This window comes from Limulus polyphemus, unplaced genomic scaffold (assembly GCF_000517525.1).
Source record: "Limulus polyphemus unplaced genomic scaffold, Limulus_polyphemus-2.1.2 Scaffold461, whole genome shotgun sequence".
NCBI lineage: Eukaryota > Metazoa > Arthropoda > Merostomata > Xiphosura > Limulidae > Limulus > Limulus polyphemus.
The window spans coordinates 1,216-27,532 of NW_013666071.1; the positions used below are offsets into that span (position 1 = coordinate 1,216).

General features: G+C 34.6%; 1 protein-coding gene across 1 annotated transcript in view; it reads left to right on the forward strand.

Moving 5' to 3' along the window:
• Positions 1-3,241: 3,241 nt before the first annotated feature.
• The window catches only part of LOC106458422, a gene marked incomplete at its 5' end in the record, with an annotated part of 72,385 nt that continues 49,309 nt past the window's right edge, over positions 3,242-26,317 (forward strand). Inside the window, 4 exons of the mRNA XM_022384637.1 lie at positions 3,242-3,330; positions 8,620-8,682; positions 16,203-16,283; positions 17,140-17,184. Coding sequence (XP_022240345.1) covers positions 3,242-3,330; positions 8,620-8,682; positions 16,203-16,283; positions 17,140-17,184 — 278 coding nt within the window. The remainder of the gene's footprint in view (positions 3,331-8,619; positions 8,683-16,202; positions 16,284-17,139; positions 17,185-26,317) is intronic.

Sequence of the window (26,317 nt, forward strand, 5' to 3'; positions counted from 1 at the left end):
ATTGATAATAAAGTAGTTTAATTAAGTTTTGAATCCAACTCTGTGAAAGGTTGTGGTATGCATACTTTTACCTACCTCGTAATTTGTAAATGTCTTAAATAACAGTTAGGGATTAAAAATAATTTACATAACCTAGTTCATACCATAACTGTTGTTGATCATGAAAATTTATGATATAAATAGTGCCCAGATTATTGCTGTGTCTGTCATGTCCTAACTGGTCTGATAAGCTGCAATATTGGCTGAAAGGTCTTGTCAGCACTGAATTTGGCATATGTAAATCGGTTGACATATTAAAACATGTTCTTATTTATTTTTACTTATAAATTCTTAGAATTTAATGTCATGAACTCTGGGTAAATGAGGAAGGCAAATGTTTTGAACACTTACTCTAAGAAAGAAAAGTGTCTTGTAAAAAGTTATTCATCCACTCTTGTGTGACTGTAGTAAAACACTATTTTGTTTATTGAATAAGCCTTTGGTTCATTAATTGAGTAAACATACATAAGGCTCACCCTGTATGTATTTTCTAGAACTGTTTCCTTTTATTTTTCATCTACTGTATTTTAAGCTACATAAATATGCATATTGCATTCAAATGTACTCTGTATGTACAAGGACTTCAGTATCTATAGCTTACATAGAATAAAAACTTAGAAAAGCTTCTGTTTATTTATCAACTATTGTCCAGTATGAGATCCTGTAGGACAAACATTTTGAGAGGCTTAACATTGAATATGGATTTGGCTAAAGCTTTTTATCAAGATTATAATGCAGTTTTAGAACCTTGACTGTTACACATTTTAAAGATTAAAAAAACAGTGTATTCTGCCTATTTTGTTAGTGTTCAGTCAAAACTGATAAAGATGTACAATTCAATTAAACAACAGATCAGTAGTTTCTCTTACTGTTAAAAAAAACTTTATGCACAATGTTCTATGTAGCCTATACATTTGAAAACTAAAGCATAGGACTTTGAACTTGTTCTTTGTGGTAAACAACAGCCAGAATGCCACTGATTTGTATATATGAGAAACAAATGATCATAAATGGATCTACGTTACTTTATAAAACAAGAACCAGTTTTAAAAGTACTAACTAGATCTCGGTCAATTCTATGTTATGTTCTTGATAACTCAAAACATGGATGTCTGTGAAAGAGCTATTGGTCTGTTTCTGCCTGTTTCAAGAGTGGGCTCCTGTTTCAGCTCTGTACTGAGGCCCTCTTCAGGTCAAAGCAGAAGTTATTAATTGTGTAGTGTTTTTTTGTTTTTTTTTGTTAGCACTGTACTGTGATAGAGTTTGATAGAGCTACAGGGTTCTCCACATAATTTCTCAATATTGTGTTAAGTACTTATAGGTGTCAAATTCTGAAGAAGAACACTTAAATTATTAAAGTGAAAAAAATTGAGATCCCACTGATGCCATCTGTAATAATTGTGTCTTACATTTTTATTATATGACATCTTGTTAATTTTGGATGTATTCAATTTGTTTGTGATTTTGTGGTGGGATGAAAACAAATTGTTGCATTGTGATATTCAGTTTGAAACTGGTAAAAGACATCAACTTTCATCACTTTTAAAGAAGTGTGTGGTCATTATGTAATACTTACGAGTCCAAGTAGGTATCCCTTAGTCAAATATCAGGCTTATTACTGATTACCATTTATCTTCTAAGGTGCAATAAGTAATAGCTCATGAACAGCCATCCACCACTTTGCAAATAAGCTGCTTGATAATCCAATTAAATTTGTATTTCTTTTAATTAGAAACTGTAGGTATGAAGGCCAAAGTAATCACTTATGACCAATATGCTTGACAATTCATCCACATATATGTAAATCAATTTGATACCACTCTCATTTCATTGATAATTGCACGATTGAGGTCTCTGCAAAGACAGGAAGCCATGCGGCAACTTTGAGCTCATCTACTGTCTCCATGGGTCAAGTCAATTAGTAATGCCTTAAAATTTAAATGTGATTGATATCAGCAATTACTCTAAAGTCAGTAGCAATGTAAGAACACTAAAATTAATGTATTTGTTACTTTTTTCATGCATGTGGCCAAACTTTCCATACGTGATTGTGCCTGTATAACACCACTTGAACTTGAAAATGGTGCATGAAATACTTGGGTTATAGAAACTTCTGAGCTTCTTCCTGTGTACTTGTTTCTACACATGAATAAGTACATTTGGAGTCTGTATAATGTCATCATTCATTCTGTGTAGTTCAGTAAGAGGAGTTTTCCATAGGTTCTTGATGTCAAAGCTATCACCATGGTCAAGTGTAGATTGATGTAATTTGATGTGAAGAGAATCTTTAGTTTTTCTGATGATGAGTTGTGGCCACAATCTGATGTTGGTCTCAGTTTATGAAATTGGCTGTTTTATAATTGTTCTGCCAGTGTTGATTTTTCCAGGTGTGTCAGTCTAGTTCTGTCCATGTGTTCTTTTACTTATTATTCTATAATTTGATTTGCTTCTCCAATGTATATATTTCTGAAAAACATGATATGTTGTAGATTAGATCTTTTTATTATAAGTTTTTGATGGGCTCTAGCACTTTCACAGGTAGTTTAGGAAGGTTTTTCAGATTTGAAATAAACATTTATGTTGAACTTGTGACCTAACCTCTTGAGTTTCTCACCTAATTAGGGATGTATGGTGTAAATTGGGTTTTGTATTGGTTTTGTTGTTGAGGCTAGGAATTTTTGCTTTTCTTGGAGACTGAGATGAAGCTGATAGGGTAGCCATTTTTTAAAAACTTTTCTATGAAGTCAAGTTCTTTAACTTGATCTTCAGCGCAGATTTTCTGTTTTTTTTTCAAATATATCCATAATATTAATCGTTTAATAGCTTGTGAATGTTTGGACTTGTACTGTAAATACCTGTTTGTGTATATCTTGTCTGTGAATGAGGATGTACAGATATGGCAAATTTCTGTTTTTGTCAATCTTATTTTTTCAAGTTGATGGAATTTGGGTGTTTAAGGAAGTCTTGAATAGTTGTTTGAACATAAGATCAAATGGCAAAGGTATCACCTATGTGGCACTTACATGTCTGTGGAAATAGAGTACTTGTGTATACAGCTCTGGTTTCAAAATCTTCTTTGAAAACATCACTAGGAACTGATGAAAGTGTAGATCCCATCAGTAGACTGTTTATTCAAAGAAATTTCTTTGGAATTGAAAGTAAGCTGACTTGGTGCAATTGTTTAAAGTTTCATTTATTTTAGTATTTTACCTTTACAGCTATTTTATCAACCATGCTGAGCACACCACTACGTGGGAGGACCCAAGACTTCGACATCCACAGCTTCAGCAGGTAGGTATTTTTTTCCTAGAACATCCTTCATGTTTTATATATAAATATCTATGAATAATTATTATAACAGTCAGCAGAACTGATGTTATGAGGTTAGTGTAGAATAAGTTTTACATTGTATATAAAAAAACAACATTTTTGTGGGAGCTATTTTAAATTATCCTCTTCAAACAAAATGATATATCAAGATTTTATATGTAGGTTTGTAAACACTGATTATTTATATCAAATGATATTATTGCAGTATGAATTTTTATGCATTTAGAAAAAAAGTATATGAAGTGGGCCATATGACAACATTTTGAAATTGGAATACAAAATGATTAAAGAGAAAGACATTCACTTAGAATATGATAGTTATTTACCATTCTAATGTACAAGATAAGATTTGAATTTCCTGCACTTTTCTCTTTACATAGTTTCTTTGCTGTTTGTTGATGTAAGTGCTTGTTAAATGCATTGCAAGGATATTTGAAATAATGAAACCAAATTGTCATTTTAGGTCCCAGCTAAATAGTATACACAGTTTATTTTGTTGTTCTTTTAACCAATTATTTCATATTCATTTTCTAATTCCATATTTGATACTCCTGAAAGATATAAATGATTTAATATAACTTATGGAAAACAAAGGAACATTTGATCTTTCAAGGCTCTTTTTGAATACCCATCCTTGTATAAATTAAAATATACCCTTTACTTTTCAGGAAATCATTGATTAAACTTGTATGTGTGGGATTCCACTACTTGTAACATCAGCTCGTTACATAAATCAATCACCTTGTATGAAAAATAAAACTGTTAACTGAAGCTTAGCCTGCCTTTTTCCAAATATATTAAACTTGTTTTCTTTCATTCTGTCATCTTTATAATACTTTTATAGTGCAAGGAAATTAGGTACCTTAGTCCTGTTGAACCTCTGGATTAGTGCTCTATAGTTGTGTTACTAGGTGTTATACAAGTTACAAGGTTTGGTTTTGTGGTGTTTGTTTGTTTGATTGCCTTTCATACAAAGCAGGTCATCACTCATAACCAACTGGCTTTCATTCATAATTTGCAACCTTTGATCTTTTTATGTAATATCCTTTTAAACCATAGTTTTTCACTCTTCCACATGTATTCCTGTTGAGTTGAATGAAGATTAATTACAAATTATTCTGTATACTGAGTTCATCTTTTTGTTATTTTCATGCTGTATTTCTTCCTAATACTGGGGCTTAATATTTGAAGTCACCTCCTTTAATGAGTGAATACTAGATTTTTCAGATGTCCTGAAAGTTGGCTATTGTGTTTCTACCTGTCATTATGTATTTTATGCTGTTGGTATAATCTTCAGTTCTTTTACTGTTGTGATACTATATATTGTTTATTCTCAGAGGTAAGACTGTTATATAATATATTTTAGTAATATTTTTATTTTTCTAGTATTATTTCATGGTTTTATTATTTGTAATCAGTTTTGGTTCATTTTCTACTGATAATAATAAAAAAAAAATAGTGTTAAAATAAACAGTGTTTAGATAGTGATTTCACAGCAGTTGGATACAAAATGTCATGAGGCATGTTTATGTTACAAAAATCTTTAATAGGAAAAAATGACCAGCAGTTTACAAAGAAGTTTGTAATAACACAATTAAGCTATATGTAAATCACTTTAATATTACAGGATAGACCAAAAGAAATATTAAAGTCATAACTGAATTATACCAGATATTTGTATATGGTGTTGCATTTGTAGCCACAATATGGTTAGTCAGGGCTGTGCCAATCATTGATGACACCCTGTTTGAGATGTAAGTTCTGCACCCCTCCTCAGAAAAATTTAATCACACTTTTGCTCCATTTTTCACTAACCTTGAAATGGAACTTATAAAATGATTTCCTTACTCCATGAGCCTCATCCCCAATATTAGTTTTTCGGAAAAATGTGTGTGCAATAACTTTGCATATATGGTGAATTGTTGAAATACATTTACTGTGTTCAATGTTTTGTGATTGAATAGGACTTTGGAACTATTTTTGAGTAGCATAACCACGTGCTAGTGTTCTTAACGATCCTTGTGCATGTTTGTTTAAAAATAATTTATATATTCACAGATGTTTGCATCTTAAAGTTTGATAGATATTAATGTTTTTATCTTTTATTGAATTGCAGTGTATATGTAGTGTACTAAAGCAACCTCATGTAAAAAACTTCTTTTTTTACTTTAAAACTTTATATAGTTTCAACTCTTTTTTTTTATTATGATAGCTTAGTTTTTGATAATTAGCAATCAGTATAGAATGTATTTCACCACTGAACCTTTTGAATTTATGCTGCTACATGTCCAATAATGGTTATATGTTTTAAAACATTAATCTAGGAGAAGCTTTTGTAATTTGTGTAGATAGTTTTATTTAGATTGCAAGTATTTAGTCTTTATTCATGTGAATTCTAAACCAACTGTTGTGCACAATTTTTTGATTTGTTATAGTGAACTCTTTTAATTGTAAATTAAATGATTTCCTCTCACTAATGTATTTGTAAATTCTGGCTTATATTTGGTTATTCCAACTATTGTATTAAAGTTACACAGAATAAAATGTTACAAGTAAGACTAAACAAATAATACCAAGGTGTAGGCTAGAATGCGGAACACTATAAAATTTATCATAGGTTTAAGAGAATCTGTGGAAGTAGGATCTAGACTGTAAGCAAATTTCAGTTTATTAAGAAGGCTGTGTTTGATTTTGTTTCTTGGTATTTTCTAGATAGAACTGAGGCAAGAGCATGATTCTTACTATATCTTTATTTAAATTGAGATGGGCTAGTAGTGTTTGACTTCCTAACACATCAAATGTGCATATTAGAATCACTGTACTATGTAGATCCAATGCCATTATTCAGATTGTGTCTTCATGAAATGTTAACAGTAGAAAGTTGGAGAGGCCAGTTCAAGATCAAACAATCTTTAAGGATGCTATCCTTTTCGATAATTCCACTATCTTATTAATTGAAACCAGTAATTTGTGTGTAAACGCAAGTTTCCTCTTGTTTTCTGGCTTCTCTGCTACTGCTGGATGGATGTAATCTGTGTTTGAAAACAATGGGGAGCTGTTTGCATCCATGAGATACAGCTGGTCATTGAGACTGATGTTGTTTCATTATACAGTTTAGCTTCATACAGTTCAACTTCGACAGCATCGTGAATTATACCTAAAGAACATGATTACTTAGATACAGTAGCTGTAGAATGATGCCAGTAGAAGTTAATGGTGTTCAATTAAAAGTTCATCTTCCAGAATACCTGACCCGTTCAGTCTTTGTGGGTGGTAATAAGGTTAGTCAAAGTAGCCTAACATCAATTATGGTAATATTAAATATGAAATTAGCAACATATTTACAAGTTTTCACTATTCTATAGCATAAAAAATGAGTTTTTATTCCACCTGAAGTTTTTAGTACAAACTAGATACAGCCTTGACTTTTCATAACTTAAATCTTAAGATGTAACAAGGTGTACATTTGATTTAGGTTAATAGTGATACTAATGTATCATATATAACTAATATAAAATGTTTGCTGTAAATATTTGTCCATTTAGTTGGAACCCAATTATCTCACTTTACTGCATTTATCCAATGTATTTGTATTTTGGATCTCTTGGAAATTTGAAAAATCAGAGTTTTGAAAGTTTATTCTTAAATCTGTGAGTGGAACAGCCAACAGTGCAACAATTCTCAGGCATGATGACATTGAAGGTGATATACAACCAATTAACAACAAACATAAAGATGGTTTAGGCAATTGGAAAAGACATCATTGACAAAATCATCTATAAAGTCATACCACTTTCAACAGTGTTGGAACTGAATTGATTTGATGTAGAAATGAATTTTGTTATGAAAGAAAGTGAAACTGATAAAAAAAAGCATAGTGTAGGTAGAAACACTTGTGTTTTGACTATTTTAAGTGCTATTGATGTAGATTTGTATTGATCTCAGGGATAACCTTTGTCCTCTGAATACTTACATAGGCTGGTTATTTGCATACAATATACGTAAATACTTAATATTGAAATGCAATTTTCCATATATCACAAGAAAGAATAGTACAGAGAATATAAAACAATGGAAATTCAAATCTTGTCTTTTAAAAAGATGAAAAACAAGTACTTTTAAATAAATATTTTATTATTTTCATGATACATATCATGTGTATTTAGCATAGATGTAATAATTGTGTCACATTTAAAGCAGGTAAAACATTATTTGATACAGTATATTTGTTGAATGAATTATATTTTTGTTATATAAATATAGGTGTGTTTCTTATTTTTTTTTGTTTATATTTAAATAAGATTAATAAAATGTGATTCTATATATCTTACCACTTAATTTTCTCATAAATATTATGATAAATCATAATATTTATGATTGTCGGTTTATTATTATGATTTATAATATTTATAAATATTATGGTATTATGGAGGTATTTTCATAAATGAAGGTTTAAGATTTCACAGAACATGTAGGAAATGTTCCATATGTTGTTATTTTTTAACATTTTGGGTAAACTGATTTGAACATGTGGATAATGTTTCTAAAACAAACTAAAACTATTGGGACAACATGCACAAATATACTGTATCTATTTCTGTCTTTTTAAGTTTGCTTTAATATTAAGGTCAATATTTATAAACATATTCTAAACAAGATTTTATCAATCATGCCTATGTATTAATCTGGTCCTACAAGCTTCGAATTTTGTCACATTAGTAAGATTTCATGACATCTTTTTGCAAATTTTCAAAAGTGAAAATTATTTTTATGATCATTGTGCTTAGTATGCTTGAGGTCAAAAATAGGTTATTATATTTCTTTATGCAGGCTATTGAAAGTCATATTGGCTGCTTGCTTGTTTTGCATTATACATCTGTATGAATTCTGATTTGCAGAATATTTCCAAAATATATACTTTTTGTTTATAATTTACAACCTAGTCATATGTATTAAAGTCATTGCAAAATAGCTTAAATTTTTTTTTATAATGTGGATTGATTTTATGTTTAATAAGCTTTGAAAATCAGACTGAAATTTATTTGTATCATTGCGTAACATTTTAACAGAAGTTTGTAGCCTTCATTTTTTTGTAAATTATGCACAGTGTGTTTACTTTGCTCACTTTTAATTTCTTGCACAAAACTTGAGAATTGTGTATCTTGTTTAGTTGGGAATTTTGAAATTTTTATTCCTTTTTCTGTGTTTTTGTTTTGAACATTTTTCCCATGTTTATCATGGCTCTCACAGGGATCGTATGCAAAGCATTATCTGTATGGATTAGGAAAACCAAGCACTCCTGGACTCACGAAGGTGATGAACAATGCACGTCATTGATGTTGTTCTGTTGTCACATGAATTTGATGTTTGTGTAACTTGAAACTCTAAATATGGATTTTGTGTTATAAATGTGAAGTGACATGCATGTTTTGGAATTCATTTTCTTTATAGACTAGTAAAGCATAATATGAATGTAATCTGATTTTGTGTTTTCGTGTGCCATTTCCCCATGTACATATGCAATATTAAGAATGAGATTATATTGGCCTTATTGTGATTAGTTTTTTAAAATAAATGTTTCATATACAATTTTAAATTACAAATTCAGTATTATCTTGTAGATATGTACCTGTTCTAAGTTATTTTATAGTACTTTTTTATGCTTCTCTGATCTTCCACTAAACCTAAATAAACATTTTATCTTGCGACTTCTTTATGTACATGTAAACAAAATTTTATGTACGATCACTTGTCAGAGTAATTTTTTTTTACAAAAATTTTATTATTTAATTTTGTATTACAAAACTGTATAATAAGAGCTGGATTAGTTTACTGAAACCTTCAAAACTTTATAGATATTTTTCAGCATATCTGTGTATTTCTGATTTAATTAGTTTTGGGTTCAAAAACTTTTTGGTAATTGGCCATTTACAATGAAAGATTAAAATGTGAATTTTTGTTTGAATTTTTTTTACTGCTTTATTTACTAGATTTTGAACTCTAAAAGTTAAGGTAAAAGCTATTATTAAGAAATTTGCTATAGTTTGAAGTTTACAAGTTTGTTAGTAACACATGTTAAAAGAAGCCAATTTTTAAACTAAACAATAAGTATTTTAAAATTAAGACTGTTCAAAGTCTCAAAATACAATAAAAAAAATTTGTTTCACATGAGAATTTACTGTATAAAGATAAAATATTGTGAGACTGGAACAGTCTTGTACACTACATGTTTTGACATCTTACTGTATCATCATCAGATACTGGGATCAGCCTCATTTTAAAATATTTATTGTGTACTATTAACTGATGGCTTTTTCATGCATCTGTTTTATTAAAAACTTACACTAGCATCATCCTAATCTGAACACCTGTCTATTACTCAGGTTTGTAATGCAGAGAAGAACATAATTGGAAGCAACATATAAGACAATAAACAAATATGTTAAAAGAATATTAAGATAAATATACTTCTGAAACACACCTCCACTCCAACTTTAGCTTTATCTGGACAAAAAGTTTTCTTCTTTGCCCATCTAAGCATTGGTATGAATTCTACCTCACTTTCTCCAGTCTTTATACCCCACTATATTGCCCCCTAGTGATTTTAATATTGTGATTCTCTCCACCTATGTCAATGCACCTACTATACCCGATTTGTATATAAGCTCCCCGTTAATCTCTATTATTCATTTTTTTCTCAGTAGCAAAAATTATGAAGACAGTCCTCATGTTTCTCATCAGTGCTATTACTACATTTGCAACTTTTGAATTATTTTAGATATTTTTCATGGGGTTTGAGTTTATTGTTTATTTTCTTAATTTTACCATAAAAATTTTTTTTTGGAAAAGTTTTTCAAATATGAAGTTCACATTTTGAACACGGAGTTGCTTGATGTTCCTCCTCTACCATCTTGCAAGTCTAAAGTTACTCGGGCATTGGAGGGAGGGCACCTATAAACAGAGAAGTAGAGGCTTCATTGTGGTCTAGTGAGAATTTATACTCTCTTTTTCTAACACCTTCCTTTGTTCAGACAGCTACTCACGGATCTCGGACAGATATTCTGCCTCTTGCACCTTTTTTACAACTAGTATGCCATGTTTGTAATGTTTTGAGTATTTTTCCTGTGGCTTATGAATCATCACCTTCTTTATTGGGAGAAATTAAATCGTCTGATTACCTGTTCCTTCCAACTTTGCCAGACATTGCTGTACGTGCAATGACATTTGCAGATCAATTGAGGGAGAGTGTTACCATGCCTCATCCTTCTCGTTTTTTGGATCAGCATGCCTTGGCATTATATCTCAGAGAATCTCCTTTTCTCAGACAGTCTATTTTTGTGGGAATTCCAGACTCCATGGAATCTCAAGTATATGTGACCCATCTACATTCTTCACCTTCTACACTGGCTTCTTGAGTGTCCCACAGTTGTTCTACATAAAGGTTTACTACATTTCCTGTTCGAGTTTCCAGACCTCCTGCTTTGGTGCCATGATACATTGGAACACAGGGCGATTTCAACCTTAACAGTGGTGATTCTCTTACAGGGTGGAGCACAGTTTTGCCATCAGTGACTACCTTATGGGATCAGGTCCTGTGGGGTCTTGTCTCAAAGGGTTCGTGTCAGTATGGGAGACATTCACCACAGATCAGTGGGTTATTCAAGTTCTCAGGTATGGATTGGTCATTTAGTTCCCATCTTCTCCAACTCTGTCTTTCATACTGGTTGGCTTTTCACTCCCCAAGGATCTTCTTACTTCCAACCGTCGAGCACAAGCCATTCAGGATCTTCTGCACAAAGAGGCCATAGTGTGCATCACCTTCTTTCTCTCTTGAGGGTTTTTATTCTCGTCTGTTTCAATCACTTCCTCCAGCTCTCCTCAGTTTACAATGTAGTCATTTCTTTCCATTCAGTGGCTTTTTTCACCCATACTATGGATGAAAAAATTTGATATCGAAGATGCCTACCTTTATATCCCAATCGCTAAGTCTTAAAGATATTATCTCCATTTTGTGCATGACAACCATGTTTTTCAGTTTCTAGCTCTACCATTCAGCCTTGCATCTGCTCCATATATTTTTTGCTGGATAGTCAGAGCTTTTTCACATCATCTTCACTCCCTCGACATTCACACTCACCATGACGTGGATGACTGGCTTCTTCTCTTCCTGCCACACTCAAACTCTGTTATCAGAAGCTGTGAGAGCTGGGTTTCTTATCAAAAAGGAGAGATCTATTCTTACTTCCACACAGTACCTCATCCAGACTAAGCCAGGCCTAACTTTCTCCTCTATACCTACAGGCTGTGGAACGGGCAGTTCTTGTAATACAGTTGTCTCCTTTTCTGCTGGCATGCACAGTTTGGTCTATTTTGGGCAGCCTTGGAATCACTCATTCATGTGGGCCCTACCTAAAGGACCAGTGAAACATTTGCATATATGTGCTGGATTGTTCAGTTCGACTGTCAGATTCCAGTTTGCTGGATCTTACTTGGTAGTTTGACAGGGACAACACAACAGTAAGTGTCCCTCTACTACCTCCACAGCCAGAGATACATCTTTCAACAGATGCTTCTTTTCAGGGCTGGGGTGCTTGTATATACAATATGGAATTCAAGGGATTTTGAACAATAGAAGAAGCTTCTCTTCATGTCAGTCTCTTAGAATTTTTAGTAATTTAACAAGGTATGACTCAGGATCTCAAATTGTTGCAAGATAATGCTTCATTCGGACAGTTCCATGATAGTCTTGTACATTTCAAAGCAAGGGCTCACTCCAGATCTCTTTGTTTTCAAAGTGTGGATCTTGTCCTTTGGGCACACAAGCACCAGATTGTTCTCCTTGCTTGTTATGTTTCAAGGGTAATGAATCTAGTAGCCGACCAGTTATCTCATCCCAACATAGATCTTCCTATGGAATGGCTACTTCATCCTCAAGTATTTCATTAGATCTGCTCTTATCTAGGGACATCACAGATCATTTCTTTCACCACACACTGGAATGCACAGATTTCATCCTTCTGGCCTCATTCTCTGGCTTTGGGAGTAGATAGTCTCAGCCAGGATTGGATGGGTCTTCATCTTTATGCGTTTCATCTGATTCATCTGCTTTCCTATGTTCTGGCACTGATTTGCTCCATGTTCTATTGAGTTCTTCTGGTGGCACCATGTTGGCTGTGTCAGCCTTAGTTTCCACTCCTCAAGTATCTTCAGGAGTGTCCACCTCTTCCTCCCTGGCCATCTTTTGTACATCAGTCTTGGTCGTTTTCCATCCAGCAGTTGGCATTCCTCGATTTCATGCCTGGCTTTTGTGCAGTCCATTGCACAACATCAGGGATTGATGTCTCAACTGCCATTCTTATTAATACGTTTCATTCACATTGTTCTTTGGAAGCTTATCAAAGGAAATGGGTTGCTTAACCCTTTGCATCCCACTGTGCCACATGTCTCTTAATTTTTGACAATGTTGTTTAACAAAGGTTTGGTACCTTTATCTATTGTCTAGTATAAGGTTGCCTTATCAGCTACTTTTTGTTTTTATAAGAGATGAAAAGTTTTTGAATCCCTGGTTTTGTCATTACTTTTGAACTCCATTTGGGTTGTCCATCCTCATCTCTCTTTCCAGGTTCCTTATTGGGATATCACAGTGGTTCTCTATGCATTATCATGTCTACCTTTTGAACCTTTGGGGTCAGGTTCACTGTATCATTTTTCACTTAAATCATTTTCTTCTGTTATTGGCTAGTGGGCATAAATGTTCAGATGTGTTTGTGCTTCATGTTCCCAGAACACTGTACCATTCCAACTATGTTTTGTTGTATCCAGACAGGGCCTTTCTGCCTAAAACTGCAGCAGCTAAGGAAGGAGGTGAAGCTTTCTCTCTCTCTTATTCATCTTCCCTCCATTTCCCATTTATATGATCATTTGGATCCAGATCATCTTTTATGCCCTGTTCAGGCACTTGTTTGTTACGCAACATGCACAGAAGCATTTTGGGGCTCACATCACTCATTATTTATCCATTGGGATCCTTTGGTATTACACGGCTTATCCCGTCACTTTGACAAGTTGGGTTCTTCAGTTGGTTTGGATAGCTTACCCTGGTCATTCATTAGAGGAGTGGAGACTTCTTCAGGTCTCATCTCATCAAGTTTGACGTACATTAATATACCTGGTAATTCGTTTGCATTGCCTGCTGAAGGAAATTGTACAGGCTGGTTTGTGACCACACTTACCACATGTTTTAGCAGTCTGCTCCTCAGGTGGATTTTGTCCCACCCCTCCATAGCTATTCTACACACCCAGGCTCAATTGTGACAGAGGTATTTTTTCTTTTGCGCTTCTTCTCAGGAACCTTCTCACCATTCTCATTTGGATCCCACACAGTTGCAAGTGTTGCCTGGTTAGGTGTGCTTTTACAAATCTGCACTAGCTACCAGTAGTCTAAAAACTAAATTCCTGGTAGCAATGAGCTCTGTGGAGATGGGGTGTTCCATAAGATTGCCTTAGCACTTTCTGGGTGGTGAACAATTGTTCTATATCAAATATAATATCCAGTACTGGACTGTCACTCAGTGGACTATCATGAGTAAAGCATAAATGGAATTTGCTCATCCATGTTAACCCCTAAATTGAACAAATTGGGGTTGGTTAGCTTTTCAAAATAGGGAATATAGTTCACTTATTGTACTGTCTTCATAGCATCATTCCTAAGGACTACCCCCCTTCACTTCTTGTGGAGCAAGGGAGTTCTTGCTACTGTCTGTTTCCAGTTGCTGAAGTGGTGGACAGAGGTTTATTCCTCTTAAGTGATTTTTGTACTCTTTATTCCACTCAGGAGAAAAGGATGAAGCTGGATGCCCTCCCACCTTTAACCATGGATGGTTTTCCTAGATGTCTGGTGGGGAGCCAAACAAGCCTATGCAGGAGCCTCATAATTCTGGTTCAGAGATGGCACTTTGCTATCAAGTTGTGTGAGCAGGGCCCTTCTTTTTCATTGTTCTTTTACTTTCCATGATCATGGAAAAGGGTCCTTGACTCCTCATAATTTTGCACATCCTTCTCATAATCCTAGGGGCAGGAGGTGTTGCCTTGCCCCCCAGGTTGAGTAGTTAGGATTTTGGTGTGTAATCCCAGGCTGGTTTATCTGTGTTTCTTCAGGTTGAGTGAGGTGTGGATTGGCTCCATAATTCTGTGTTTGGTTTGTTGCATTCTGTGCTCCTTCAGGTTGGAGGGGGAAGACTTGTCCAGTTGAATGTTGCTTGTCTTCCCTTCGTAATCCTAGGGGCTCACATATGACATATTCTGTAAATTTCAAGTTGGGTGCCAAGGCCCATAATTCTGAATTTGGTTTGTTGCATTTTGTGCTTCTTCAGGCTGTAGTGAGGGTTTGTCCACTTAGATGTTGTTTGCCTTCCCTTCATAATTTCGGTGGCTTGACATGAAAAAATTCAGGTTTAATTCCCTTCATATCATATTCTTATTATAAAATTATACCATATTGTGGTCCCCATGCCCTAGCCCCTACACCTTGGATCCAGCTTGCATCCACTGCACTATACTTCAAACGACAAGACATGGAACCTCGTCTGTTCATGATAATGTACAATGTTGATTCTGTAGCCAGTTGGCCTTTACTGCCCCCTTTTAGATTTCTCTTTATCTGGTCAAAAAGCATACCTGTTCCAGAAGTAGTGCAGACCCCCACTAGTGTGCTTTGGTTCTAGGACAGTTTGATGCTGAAAATTTCATTCCTGGACATTTCACTACCAGTCTTTTTGTTACTAGGGTATTTTGCTAGCAGGTCATTTTGCTATCTGTTCCAGCTACCTATAAATAACTCATTATTGCTCAACTACTAATCAAGACAGTAGCTGGACAGTTACTTGAGGAAAGCCTGAATCATTTTTAAAAAGTTTATATCTTTCATCATTTTAAATAAAATGTTTTACAACAGAAGAGCCTTTTTTTAATTTGAAGGGGTGTTTCTCTAATAAACTAATATTGAAGAAATATTTACCAATATTTTCTAATATTTTACTGACTGCAGTGTTTTTCTAATGAACTAATACTAATGAAATTATTTTATTTTATGATCTCAAATAAGATATGTAAGGAAGATTATGACATAAAATTATCAGGTAGTGAAATATTCTAGTAACAAAAAGACGGGTAGCAAAATGTCTGGGAACGAAATATTCAGTAGCAAACTGTCTGGCCATCGTGTGCTTTATTATATCTCAATTTTTCACACCTGTTTTTTCCAGGCAGATGCTTTCTGTGTGGATCTTGCCCCCCCCCCCCCTCCAGCTTGTCAATGTGGGATTCTAGCTAAAGTATGTTTCAGAAGTTTACATTTTCCTATACCGAAAATGTATCTCTGATAGCAATCACCTCCCACCCTTCCTCCCAATGATAGCTGGTGTTTGGGTAAGATAATCTGGCCAGTCTCAAAAAAGTGAATAAGAAAGAATAATGGAGAGGTTATATACGGATTGGGTATAGAGAGTGCATTGACATAGGTGGAGATAGTCACAAAATTAAAATCTCTAGGGGCCATATAGTGGGGTATAAAGACTGGAGCAAGTGATGTAGAATTCATACCAATGCTTAGATGGGCAAAAGAAGAGAACCTTTCGTTGGGATAAAGTTATAGTGTGAGAGGAGGTAAGTATTATCGGAAATACATTTTTGGTTTAGGAAAATGTTAATTTTGTATAACTATTATTATTTTGTGATTTAATTATGTCATTATGAAGTTTAGCAATACTGTGGTTCTCTCTCTTACTCTCTCTCTCTCTCTTTTACATAACTGTGCTTTACTGAATTGGTTATAGGCCTATCAAGCTTATTATGGAGCTTTACAGCATTGTGTCCCTTCTGGTCCTGCACCACCTTCTTCAGCTGGGTCTTATCAGGTGAAGAAATATTCATATTTATGTGTCATAATTAACACTTATTAAAGTAACCAGTTCTGATATATCTAAACTAGTAATGGGATTTCATTCTCATATTGCATGTTGAGAAGCTCAGAGTATCTAATTTTTGGAGCATTACTATATCCAATTTATATAGATATTTTTTTAAGAAACTTCCTTCAGGATTAAAGAATAATTAGTAACTGGTAAAACTTTCTCATAGTAGATTGATGGGTTTGAATTATTTAATAACTGAATGTTTTCTAGTACTAACCTAAAGTGCCCATGCTCTGCTGTAAGGTTCACAAATACATCATGAATTAATATAGTATAGGATAACCAGTACCTGGACATTTTGGGAACAAGCTAATAGAATCCTTGTAAATTAAAGTACATCTGAGGTACAGAAGGTGGCAAATAGACTATAGCATACATTATACCAACTTTTTATCACCAAAATAGGTATGTAATAAGTGAAGATTGAGAAAATGACTCGTTATTTACTGGATAAGCTAAAAACAACAACAAGACTAGTGTTTTTAGCATATAAGAACATTGGAACCAAAAATATGTGTAACCACTTCAGCACTAATAATCACCAATACATAAAATAAATTGTGTACATTTATATGAAGTCTATTTAGAAAAAAGTTAACTTCTCTTTTTCTTGTTGCTGTAAGCTATTCTATTAAAAGGTTTCAAGCTGCTCTCTTCTGTTATGCTGTGTTTATTTGTAAAGTCAAAATGTTTACTCACTAACTTTATGCTTTAATCCAACAACTTTTGTTATTGTGCATGTTTTGTTATTGTTGCTCATTGTTCTCTATGCTTTGTGTGTTATGCCATCTTTTTTTAGGGTTCCCCAAGTAGATACTACAGCAGTCCACGTCATCTAGTTCAGGTGAACATTAATTTTGTTCTAATTTTTTTAAATGTTTGTTTCTGTGATCTTGTGCTAAATATATCAACTGTATTTATGTTTAAAAGCTGTTAATAAGCCCATTTTAATGAAATGTGTTGCCTCTAAACATATGAGTATTAACCCTACTTCAGATTTTAATACTAACTTCCAAAACATACATACGTCCACTGACACTTATAGCAATTTTTTGATCTTCATCTTTGCCATGTAAATATCATGCTTGCTTGCTCCAGTCTTTATACCCAACTTGACTGCCCATGGCAATATCCAATTTGCAAAACTTTACACTGGCCCTCACACGCCCCCTATGCAGGTACTGTATATAAGCACTGTATGTTGACAATATAATCACTTTTTTATCAACAAAGCGCTTGTGCTAGGAGTTATGTTTTGTGGTTAGAAATTTATTTTTAAGCATTTTGACAGTAGTCCATTGCCAATATTTCATTGGTTTCTTTTTTTTTTGCAATTCAAAAAAAAATGTGGGTATGAATTCTAATCAGAATTGGCTTTTCATCATGAACCTGCATATACTGGGGAGAATTTAGACACTGTTTTCTGCTCCTTCTTTCACTCGAGCTGCCTCTACTGAGGGCTCATCTAATTGGCCACCTTGTGCCTCTTTTCTGCAGTTAGTTACGTGAGTTTGTGAAGCTTTGGGGATTCACCCAATTGCTTTTGAGTCTATCCTGCCTTGTTTTCAGATAGATCTTGGCGGGGGGGATTACTTAGTTCTTCCTCCTTCCCTTGATATTTCTGTCTATGCTGGGATGTTTGCAATGCAATTACGAGAAAGTATTGCTATGCCTTGCTCCCCTCATTTAGCAGAACAACATGCCCTGGTTTATCATTGTCTGGCTGTAGAATATTTGGACACTCAACAGTTGGATTGTTGTTGGATCTATGGGGTTCCAGGTTAGAACCTGTTATCCCTCTTAGCAGATTTCCATTTTTGCGGATTAATTTAACAATTACTGTTGTATTGTTATACTCCTCTTCGTGATTTCCGGGAGGTGCCCCTTTTTTGGCCTTACTAGTTAGTTGGAGACCCTGAAACTTTTGAGGCCCAATTTTATACAGCAGTTTTCTTTATTGTCATTGGCTGCTTGCTTCACTTCTACCCCAATGGGTAATTCTGGAGGATCGATCATTTGCATCTCACAGCCTCCACTTTCGGCATCTTGTCCTATTGGTTTACAGAATCGGTTCTGTCTGTATTCTTGGCTGATCTTTGGAAGGTCGGGATGGCGCCTGTGGCGTTGGTGTCTACTCATTCAGAAGGTCGATCCCGTTCATCCAGGATTCTACTCTTGTCTTTTTTTGCTGACCAAGAACACTAGAGATTGGACTCTTATCGTCAGTCTGTCTTGACTCAGTTTCTTCCTACTGCCTCCTCATTTCACCATAGAATCTTTTCTTCAACTTCAATGGCACTTCACACCATATCTTTGGATGACCAGGTTTGATTTTTCAGATGCCTACCTTCCCATCTCCATAGCAGAGTCTTTTCGTCGATTTCTACATTTTTTGCACGAAGACCAGATGTAGCAGTTCCAAGCTCTCCCGTTTAAACTTGCTTCAGCACCGTATGTTTTCTGCGGAGTAGTATGAGCCTTTGAGCAGCATCTTCATTTCCTAGGTTTGTGCACACATCGCTATTTGGAAGATTGACTTCTTTTGGCACCATCCTGTCACATTGTCACACAACATCCACAGATTCTCCTTTTTGGAGCCAGAAGGGTGGACATCATATCAGGTTGAAAAACCTTCTCTCACCAACTCCATACATGCTCTATCTTGGGGTGTTTTTCAGTGCACTTTGAGTCAAGCTCTACCTTCTTCCCTCAGACTTCACACTAGGGAAGGGATTGTCAGGCATTTGCTTATGTCACCTTCTCCCACTGCATGGATGATTCTGCCTGTTTTAGGGACTTAGGCTTCCCTAGAATCCCTCATACCATTGGATCAGGCCCATATGAGATCCGTTCAGTGGTCATTTTGCAACCAGTGGCTTATGCGTACTGATCCTTTGGATCACACAGTCACTTTGCTCGAACAAGTTGCAGATCTCAAGTGGTGGCTAGACAGGAACAACACGAATATCAGGGTCCTGTTACCACCTCCTTGTGTGGAAATCCATCTCTTCATGGATGGGGTGCCTTTCTTCTGGGGTAGGCATTCCAGGGTATTTGGACTGACTTCAAATCTACCCTGCATATCAACATTCTCAAACTTCTTGCAGTACATATAGCGATGATTCCAGGTCTTCCTCTCTTACAACACAAAAGGGTCATGATTCATTCTGACTACTCCACAGTGGTTTCATATCTTTCTTCTCAGGGAAGTTCTCATTCTTGAAGTCTTGGTTTTCGGGCTTTGGATCTTCTTTTTCTGCTTATTCTAATGACATCCATCTTCTGACCTGTCATGTGCCAGGAGTTATGATTTTGATAGCAGATCACCTTTTTCGACTCCATCAGATTTTTTCATCAGCATGGATGTTCCATCAGGTGGTTTTTCAATGGATTTGTTCTCAGTTTGGCTTTCCAATGATATACACCTTTGCAACCCATTGGAATGCAAACCTACAGTTCTGGTCTTCAATTTCACATCCATAAATTCTGGTGATAGATGATTTCAGTCAAGACTGAACAGGAATCCATTTGTATGCCTTTCCTCCTATTCATCTCTTACCTAGACTCTTGTCTATGATTCCTTTCACCCCATGTTGAGTTCTCTTGTCAGCACCTTTTTGGCCAGCTCAGACAATTCTTCAATTGCTCCAGGAATGTTTAATACTACCTCTTCATTCATCCTTGTTGAGACAACCTCAGTCCAACATTTAATGCCTGGACCTTTAATGACTCCAGCTTCATGCATGGAAGTTATGCAGTTGTTTGCTCAACTATAGGTTTAAATTCTACAGTTTCTGTTTATTTGACTATATCCTCCATCAACCTACTATGGCAATCTATTGATGGAAATGGACTACATATTGTCAGTGGTGTCTTCAGTGAGCCTTCAAACCACTTCATCCAACAGTCTCTATAGTTTCAAGTTTTGTTTACATAGATTTTGACATGGCTTCTACCTTGCAATATATATAACATCCTTCACTGCTCCCTTTCACTCTTCTATGTATACAAAGGTTTTTGACTCCTGTGCTATCTCATTTTATGATCCTTTCATCATCCCAAACAACAGTTTCAATTGCCTAATTGGGATTTTAGAGTTGTTTTTCATCTGTTATCACTTTATCCCTTCAAACCTATGGCCTCCTGTTCTTTGTATCACCTTTCCCTCTAGGTATATTTCTATTGTTGTTAGCTTCTGGATGCAGCTGTTCTGATTTATTTGCCACCCCTGTTCAGCAGACTCTGTCCTTCCACTTATTTTTTTGCTCTATCCAGAGAAGGAAATAAATTAAATAAGAGGGCAAAGTTGGGGACCTCCTACCTGGGTCCCTGAAAGTTTTTTACTTGTAAAACTGGTCCAGATTTGACACTTAGCTATCCAGTGGGGGTGTGCTTGGACCCTCTTATGAACATATTATTATATGTATTAGGTTGTTATTATTAGGGTATTAGGTTGTTCATGCAGGGGATCCACTATCTTCTCATAAACCCGAATGCAACGTGGTCCCATCTTAGGCCCTTCTGGAACAGTGTTCCACATCCTCTCTATAATTCCATGGGTAAGTAGAATTCTCCTTGCCCACTTGGTTGGGGAGTGAAAATGACTGTTCATAAATCCAGACTGGATGAGTTCTGGACCTTGGGTGGAGTATTGCATATATAATCCTGTCAATCCAAGTCTGGGATGTTGCCTTTTGGACTTCTTCATGTTGATCAGAAGAATTGTCCACTTTCGTGGCTGCTGGTGGGGATCCTATCACAAAGATATGTATATATTTGTGGTCCAACTGCCCTTGCCACTAATGGGTGATATGGGTACCATGACCCCTTAAATCCACCCCCTGAGTCATGGAACCTCGACTACATGGTTGGGACTGGCCCATCATACTTACTTGTGTAATATTCCCTTTTCACTTTTCTGTAGTTCGGGATGTAGTGCAGTTTTTCCTGCTTGGGTACCACTTCTTATGGTGCATTTTTGTTCTATGCAGATGCTTTCTGTATGAACTATGCCCTCACTGGCCCCTCCACCTTCTCAATGTGGGATTCTTGCTATAAGTATTGGCAGAGGTATGTATGTTTTGGAAGTTATCATTTTCCTAATCTGAAAATGTATTTCCAAACATACTTACCACTAAGAGCTGGTGTTAGTGCCTGGGATGGGGTAAGTCTCTAAAAAGTGATTATATTGTTGACATATAGTGCTTATATACAGTACCTGCATGGAGGGTGTGTGAAGAGCAGTGTAAACTTTTGCAAATTAGATATTGCCAAAGACAGTCGAGTGGGGTATAAAGACTGGAGGAAGTGAACATGATGTTTAGATGGCAAAGATGAAGATTGAAAAATAGCTATAAGTGTCAGCGGAGGTAAGTATGTTTGGAAATACATTTTCAGATTAGGAAAATTATAACTTTCCAGGGGGGAAAATGCTAATTTTTAAGTTCACTATATAATTTAAGAAAAAATATCAAGAGGCTAATTTTTATTTTATTGAAGAAGTGAAAATGTCTGTCCATATTTGTATTAGTACTTAGAATTTTTTGTTGTTCAAAATAAATTGTAAGTTTTCTCACATTGTATTTTGGTATTAAGTTACTGATGCATGTAAAGTTGACTTAACCAAAACTTTTTCATGTTTTTCAACAAGATAACATATATATAAAAAAAAACTTGCCATTTTTAGTGTATGAATCAGTTAGATGATTTGGAATTTTTACATGTTGTGAGATCAAGGTGTGCAAGATCAATGATACAATTTTTACTGCACTATTATTGCTCATTTCTGATCTATGTAGGGAGCTGGCTTATTTATAATTGACATAATTAATCAATGAGTTGTTTTAGTATATTCTAATACAGTCATAATTATACAATGTATAATTTTATGTATAGAGTACATCAAGATTGAAAATAAATCGTATTGAAAAATAAGTTTTTTTGAATACAAGAAAGGTTGCATTTGTATTGCAATGTTTAAACAAATGTTTTGGCTTAGTAAAAATGCCTCAACAATAAACAAATATACACCTTATTTTATTGCTATGAATTTTTTTTCATATGAATGCTGATATACAATTTTGATACCAGCATTAATGTTATTAAGATGCTAGCTGTATTTCAAAATGTTGACCCATCTAATAAAATAAAAGGGTAATAACAGTTTTTATATATATATATATATATAATCACCAGTCAGTGGAAACTGTTATATGGAAACACATGAGGCTAAGTAATGTTTAGTAGGCACAAATGTGTGTGTACTCTTAACTTTCAAATGTTTAAAGAACAGTGTTAGTATTGTTAATCTATATCTAATCAAAAACACTTTAGATGTAAAAAAAGGTGCAGCCTAAAAAGAATGAGTGTGCGACTTAAAGGAATAAAATAAAAATTGGAGGCTAAACTGGTAGCTACACTTATAGCATTGATAAGAATTTTACAGCAAATATTCATTTATTAATTAGTAAGGTGGGTAAAACAAAATATGCAACCTAGCAAACTAATAAATGAATATTTGGTGTCAAATTTTTATCAATGCTATAAGTGTAGCTACCAGTTTGGCTGCCAATTTTGATTTCATTCCTTGAAGTTGCGTGCTCAATCCCCTTTTTGGCTATACATTTTTTTCACATTTAAGGTGTTTCTTGATTAGATATGATATTTTGTCAATACACACCAATAAACCACAGCAAGTAAGAAAGTGACATTTAATAGTAATTAACATTATTGTTTGGAACAGACCTTTACTTTACAGAACCAACCAGATTCTGTAAAATATATGGTGGTAGTTTTCCTCTCTCAAACAGTGTTAATAACTTCCTTTATAGTACCTCCATGGAAACTGGATTATCAGTTTCATGTCATCACCAGCATTCACTTGGTACAGCTGTACCAAGCATAATTATTTACACTAATTGCTTAAGCTAATATCTCATGACATTAAATGCTCTTTATTTAGAAGAATTTCATAAAACATAGCAAATTTGTGCTTAAAAGTTGATAATGAATAATAACCATTCACCTGTATGAAAACTCAAGCTAGAAATTGCTAATGTAGTTTGCTTGGCCTAACCAATACTTATGTATCTCCATGTCCTTTTACCCTATAGTTTTACTTTTCTAAATCAGCCTTCTTTAATCTGAATGAAAAAAACTAAAAACAGTCCACCTTTACTCTTTGGTGAAGCTGTAGTAAAAATTTCAGACCTGAAAGCTCACAAATTTTTGTATAGGCGTACAAAAAAATTTTGGTCAAAATTGAGCAGTTTTTGTTGAATAACTACACATGTCGCTTGTATTTAGACCAAATATAACACCTAATTGTATATTTTAAAGACCTATCAATGTACAATATTTGAAAAAAATCCAGGAAAGTTAAGTATGTTTTTCTATCAAATTTCTATCTGTAATTTTGGTGCAAAGAAAAAAAAGAAGAAATTCAATCAAAATTGTAGATTTTATATCTTGTGTCTTTCTTAATGGATTGTCTTGAAATTTGGTATGTGAAGTAAAGGTCCAGTAGAGCACTTCCACTAAATATATGTGATAGTTTGGATTACCACAGTCCAAGCTTCAGAAAGTGGAAAATTGCTAAACTGTCACTCCTGTTGATAACACACAGTATGTCCTGTAGGTTGTTTTGGCCACACAACACACTACCCTGTGTCTTGATTATTTAGTAATTCTAGTCAAACCTTGCCCAGTCCTTGTTGATTCTTAGATTGTGTTAATTTTCTGTTCTGTACTTATTGCACCTTCAGTTATTGATTTTCAGTTAGAATGAGGATGTACTACTATTTACAAATTTATTGGAAGAATTTAACAATCCTCTTTATAACATGCATCCTAAAATTCTTGGTTATTTAAAGTCTACCCAGTCACAAAATTGTTCAGTGTTTTTAGCTTAGCACTTTTAGAAATGTTGATGATGTTATAGCCAAGTTTTTTTTTTTATCCATAAGTTAACTTTCCACCATAATTTGATATTTTCCACCACTTTTATTTTTAGTTTGATACAGACCCACTTTAATGCTTTCTGTCCACAATTTGCTATGTTTTTGAAGGTGGACTAGCCATTTTGTAGGTAGGAGAATTGTTTATTTTTATCCTTTCCCTTTTGTCTGCCTTAATGACTTAAAAGGGAGAAGTTTATAAAGGCTATTTCATTATATGATATCTGGGAAAATCTGCCGATTTGATGGATTTTATCCACCCCACTTGTAGTGGCTCAGCCATATATAATTCTGTATGCGTATATAGTGATGAAATTTATCATAGTTAAATGTTTGTGTCAAACCTTTTGATTGTCTGAAAGATGTTAGATGATATTATACATTGACATTTCAGCAGTAGTTTACTGCTACTACCATATGATTACCTGTTAAAAGGCAATTAATGTGAGATATTCATTGAAACCTTGTTAATTATTTAGTTAATTTCAAATTAGTTGTAATATTATTAAAGGAATGAAATGTCTTTTTATGTAATAGCCATTAAAGAACTAAATCAGTTTGAATTAGTAAAGTCATTAAATTATGTCTTTGAATTAATGAATACTAAACATTACATGTTAACTGCCTGTAAAAGCACACCAAATTATTTTCATGGATTTAATGTGATGCCACCTATTTAGAAAAGAATAAAAATGACACTAATTGTATTCAAATTAGGAGGCCATTAAAATTATGGGTAGTTGACTTTTTGACAAGAACTGGATTTCATGCAGTGAATATCCATAGTTCTGTAAACCCACTGAAATTTAATGGTTTTATAAACAAATTACAAATTCATACTTAACTTTAATCTGCGTGTGTATATGCACATGCATCTAATTGTTCAAAATATACCTTGCCACATACAGCTTCATCTGCCCACAGTGAAGTGCATTGGGGGATGGCTGAGTGGGCTCAAGTCTCTGGCTTCCTATGTTTATGCCCCAGAAGTGTCCTTTTTTTTTCTCTGTCACAAAAATTGTCAACAAGAACAAAAGTTTCAAAACACAATTACCTCTGCTGCCACTTATAGCTATTACTCAACTATCAGGGTTTCAATCTTTGCCCATCTAAGCATTGGTCTATTTTTTTTTCTTGCTTTAGGCTTTTATACCCCATTCAGTTGTCCTTGGTGATATACTCTCCACCTATCTCAATGCACCCTCTATCCTGGTATTGTATATAAGCACCTCATTCAGATAATTTTATCACTTTTTCTTGACAAAGCATTAGAACACTGGTTTCTCTATACAAGTACTGCGTGGTTGGGATTTTTGCATCACCTAATGGCTTTCTGTATAAATTATATTTAGTAATTAATATAAAAAAAATTGTGACACTCCATTTTGAGGCATGAATTCACAGGTTACTGTTTCCACCATGAAGGCTGACCAGCCATCCTCTATTCCACCTCTGTTATCTAGCATCTCTCAAAGATCGGGAAGTGGGGTTACTCTCAGTTGAGGTTGTCCGTAAACTTATTTTTTGTAAGATGGAGACATATATTTGGTCCTGGGGCATTTCTCCAGGGGGATTCAGAAGCTGCTTTTGTCAAACCAGGACAGTCTGGAGAGAATTTGGACTCTCTTTTTCCAGTTCCTTTGTTTACTAGGTTGGCTTCTCACTAGGCCAATTTGGATCAACCACCTCCTGCTCTATTTCTTCAGCTAGTCAGTTGGGTTTATGAGTTTTTGGGGATTTCACCGGTTGCCTTTGAATCTACTCCTTCCTTGATGGCTGAAAGGTCTAAGGCTGAATACGTAGTTTTCCTCCTTCACCTGATATTGCTGTTTATGGGAGATTTACTGCTTTATTATGTGGCGGGGTAGATATACCTTGTGTGGGGAGTGTTGCCCAGACAGGTGTGCTCTTATCCATTCAATTCAGCACTAACAACCAATTTAACTACTGATTGCAACAAGCTTTGTAGAAATGAGACGTTCCATTAGTCCATCTAGGAGCTCACCAGATGGTATTACCATA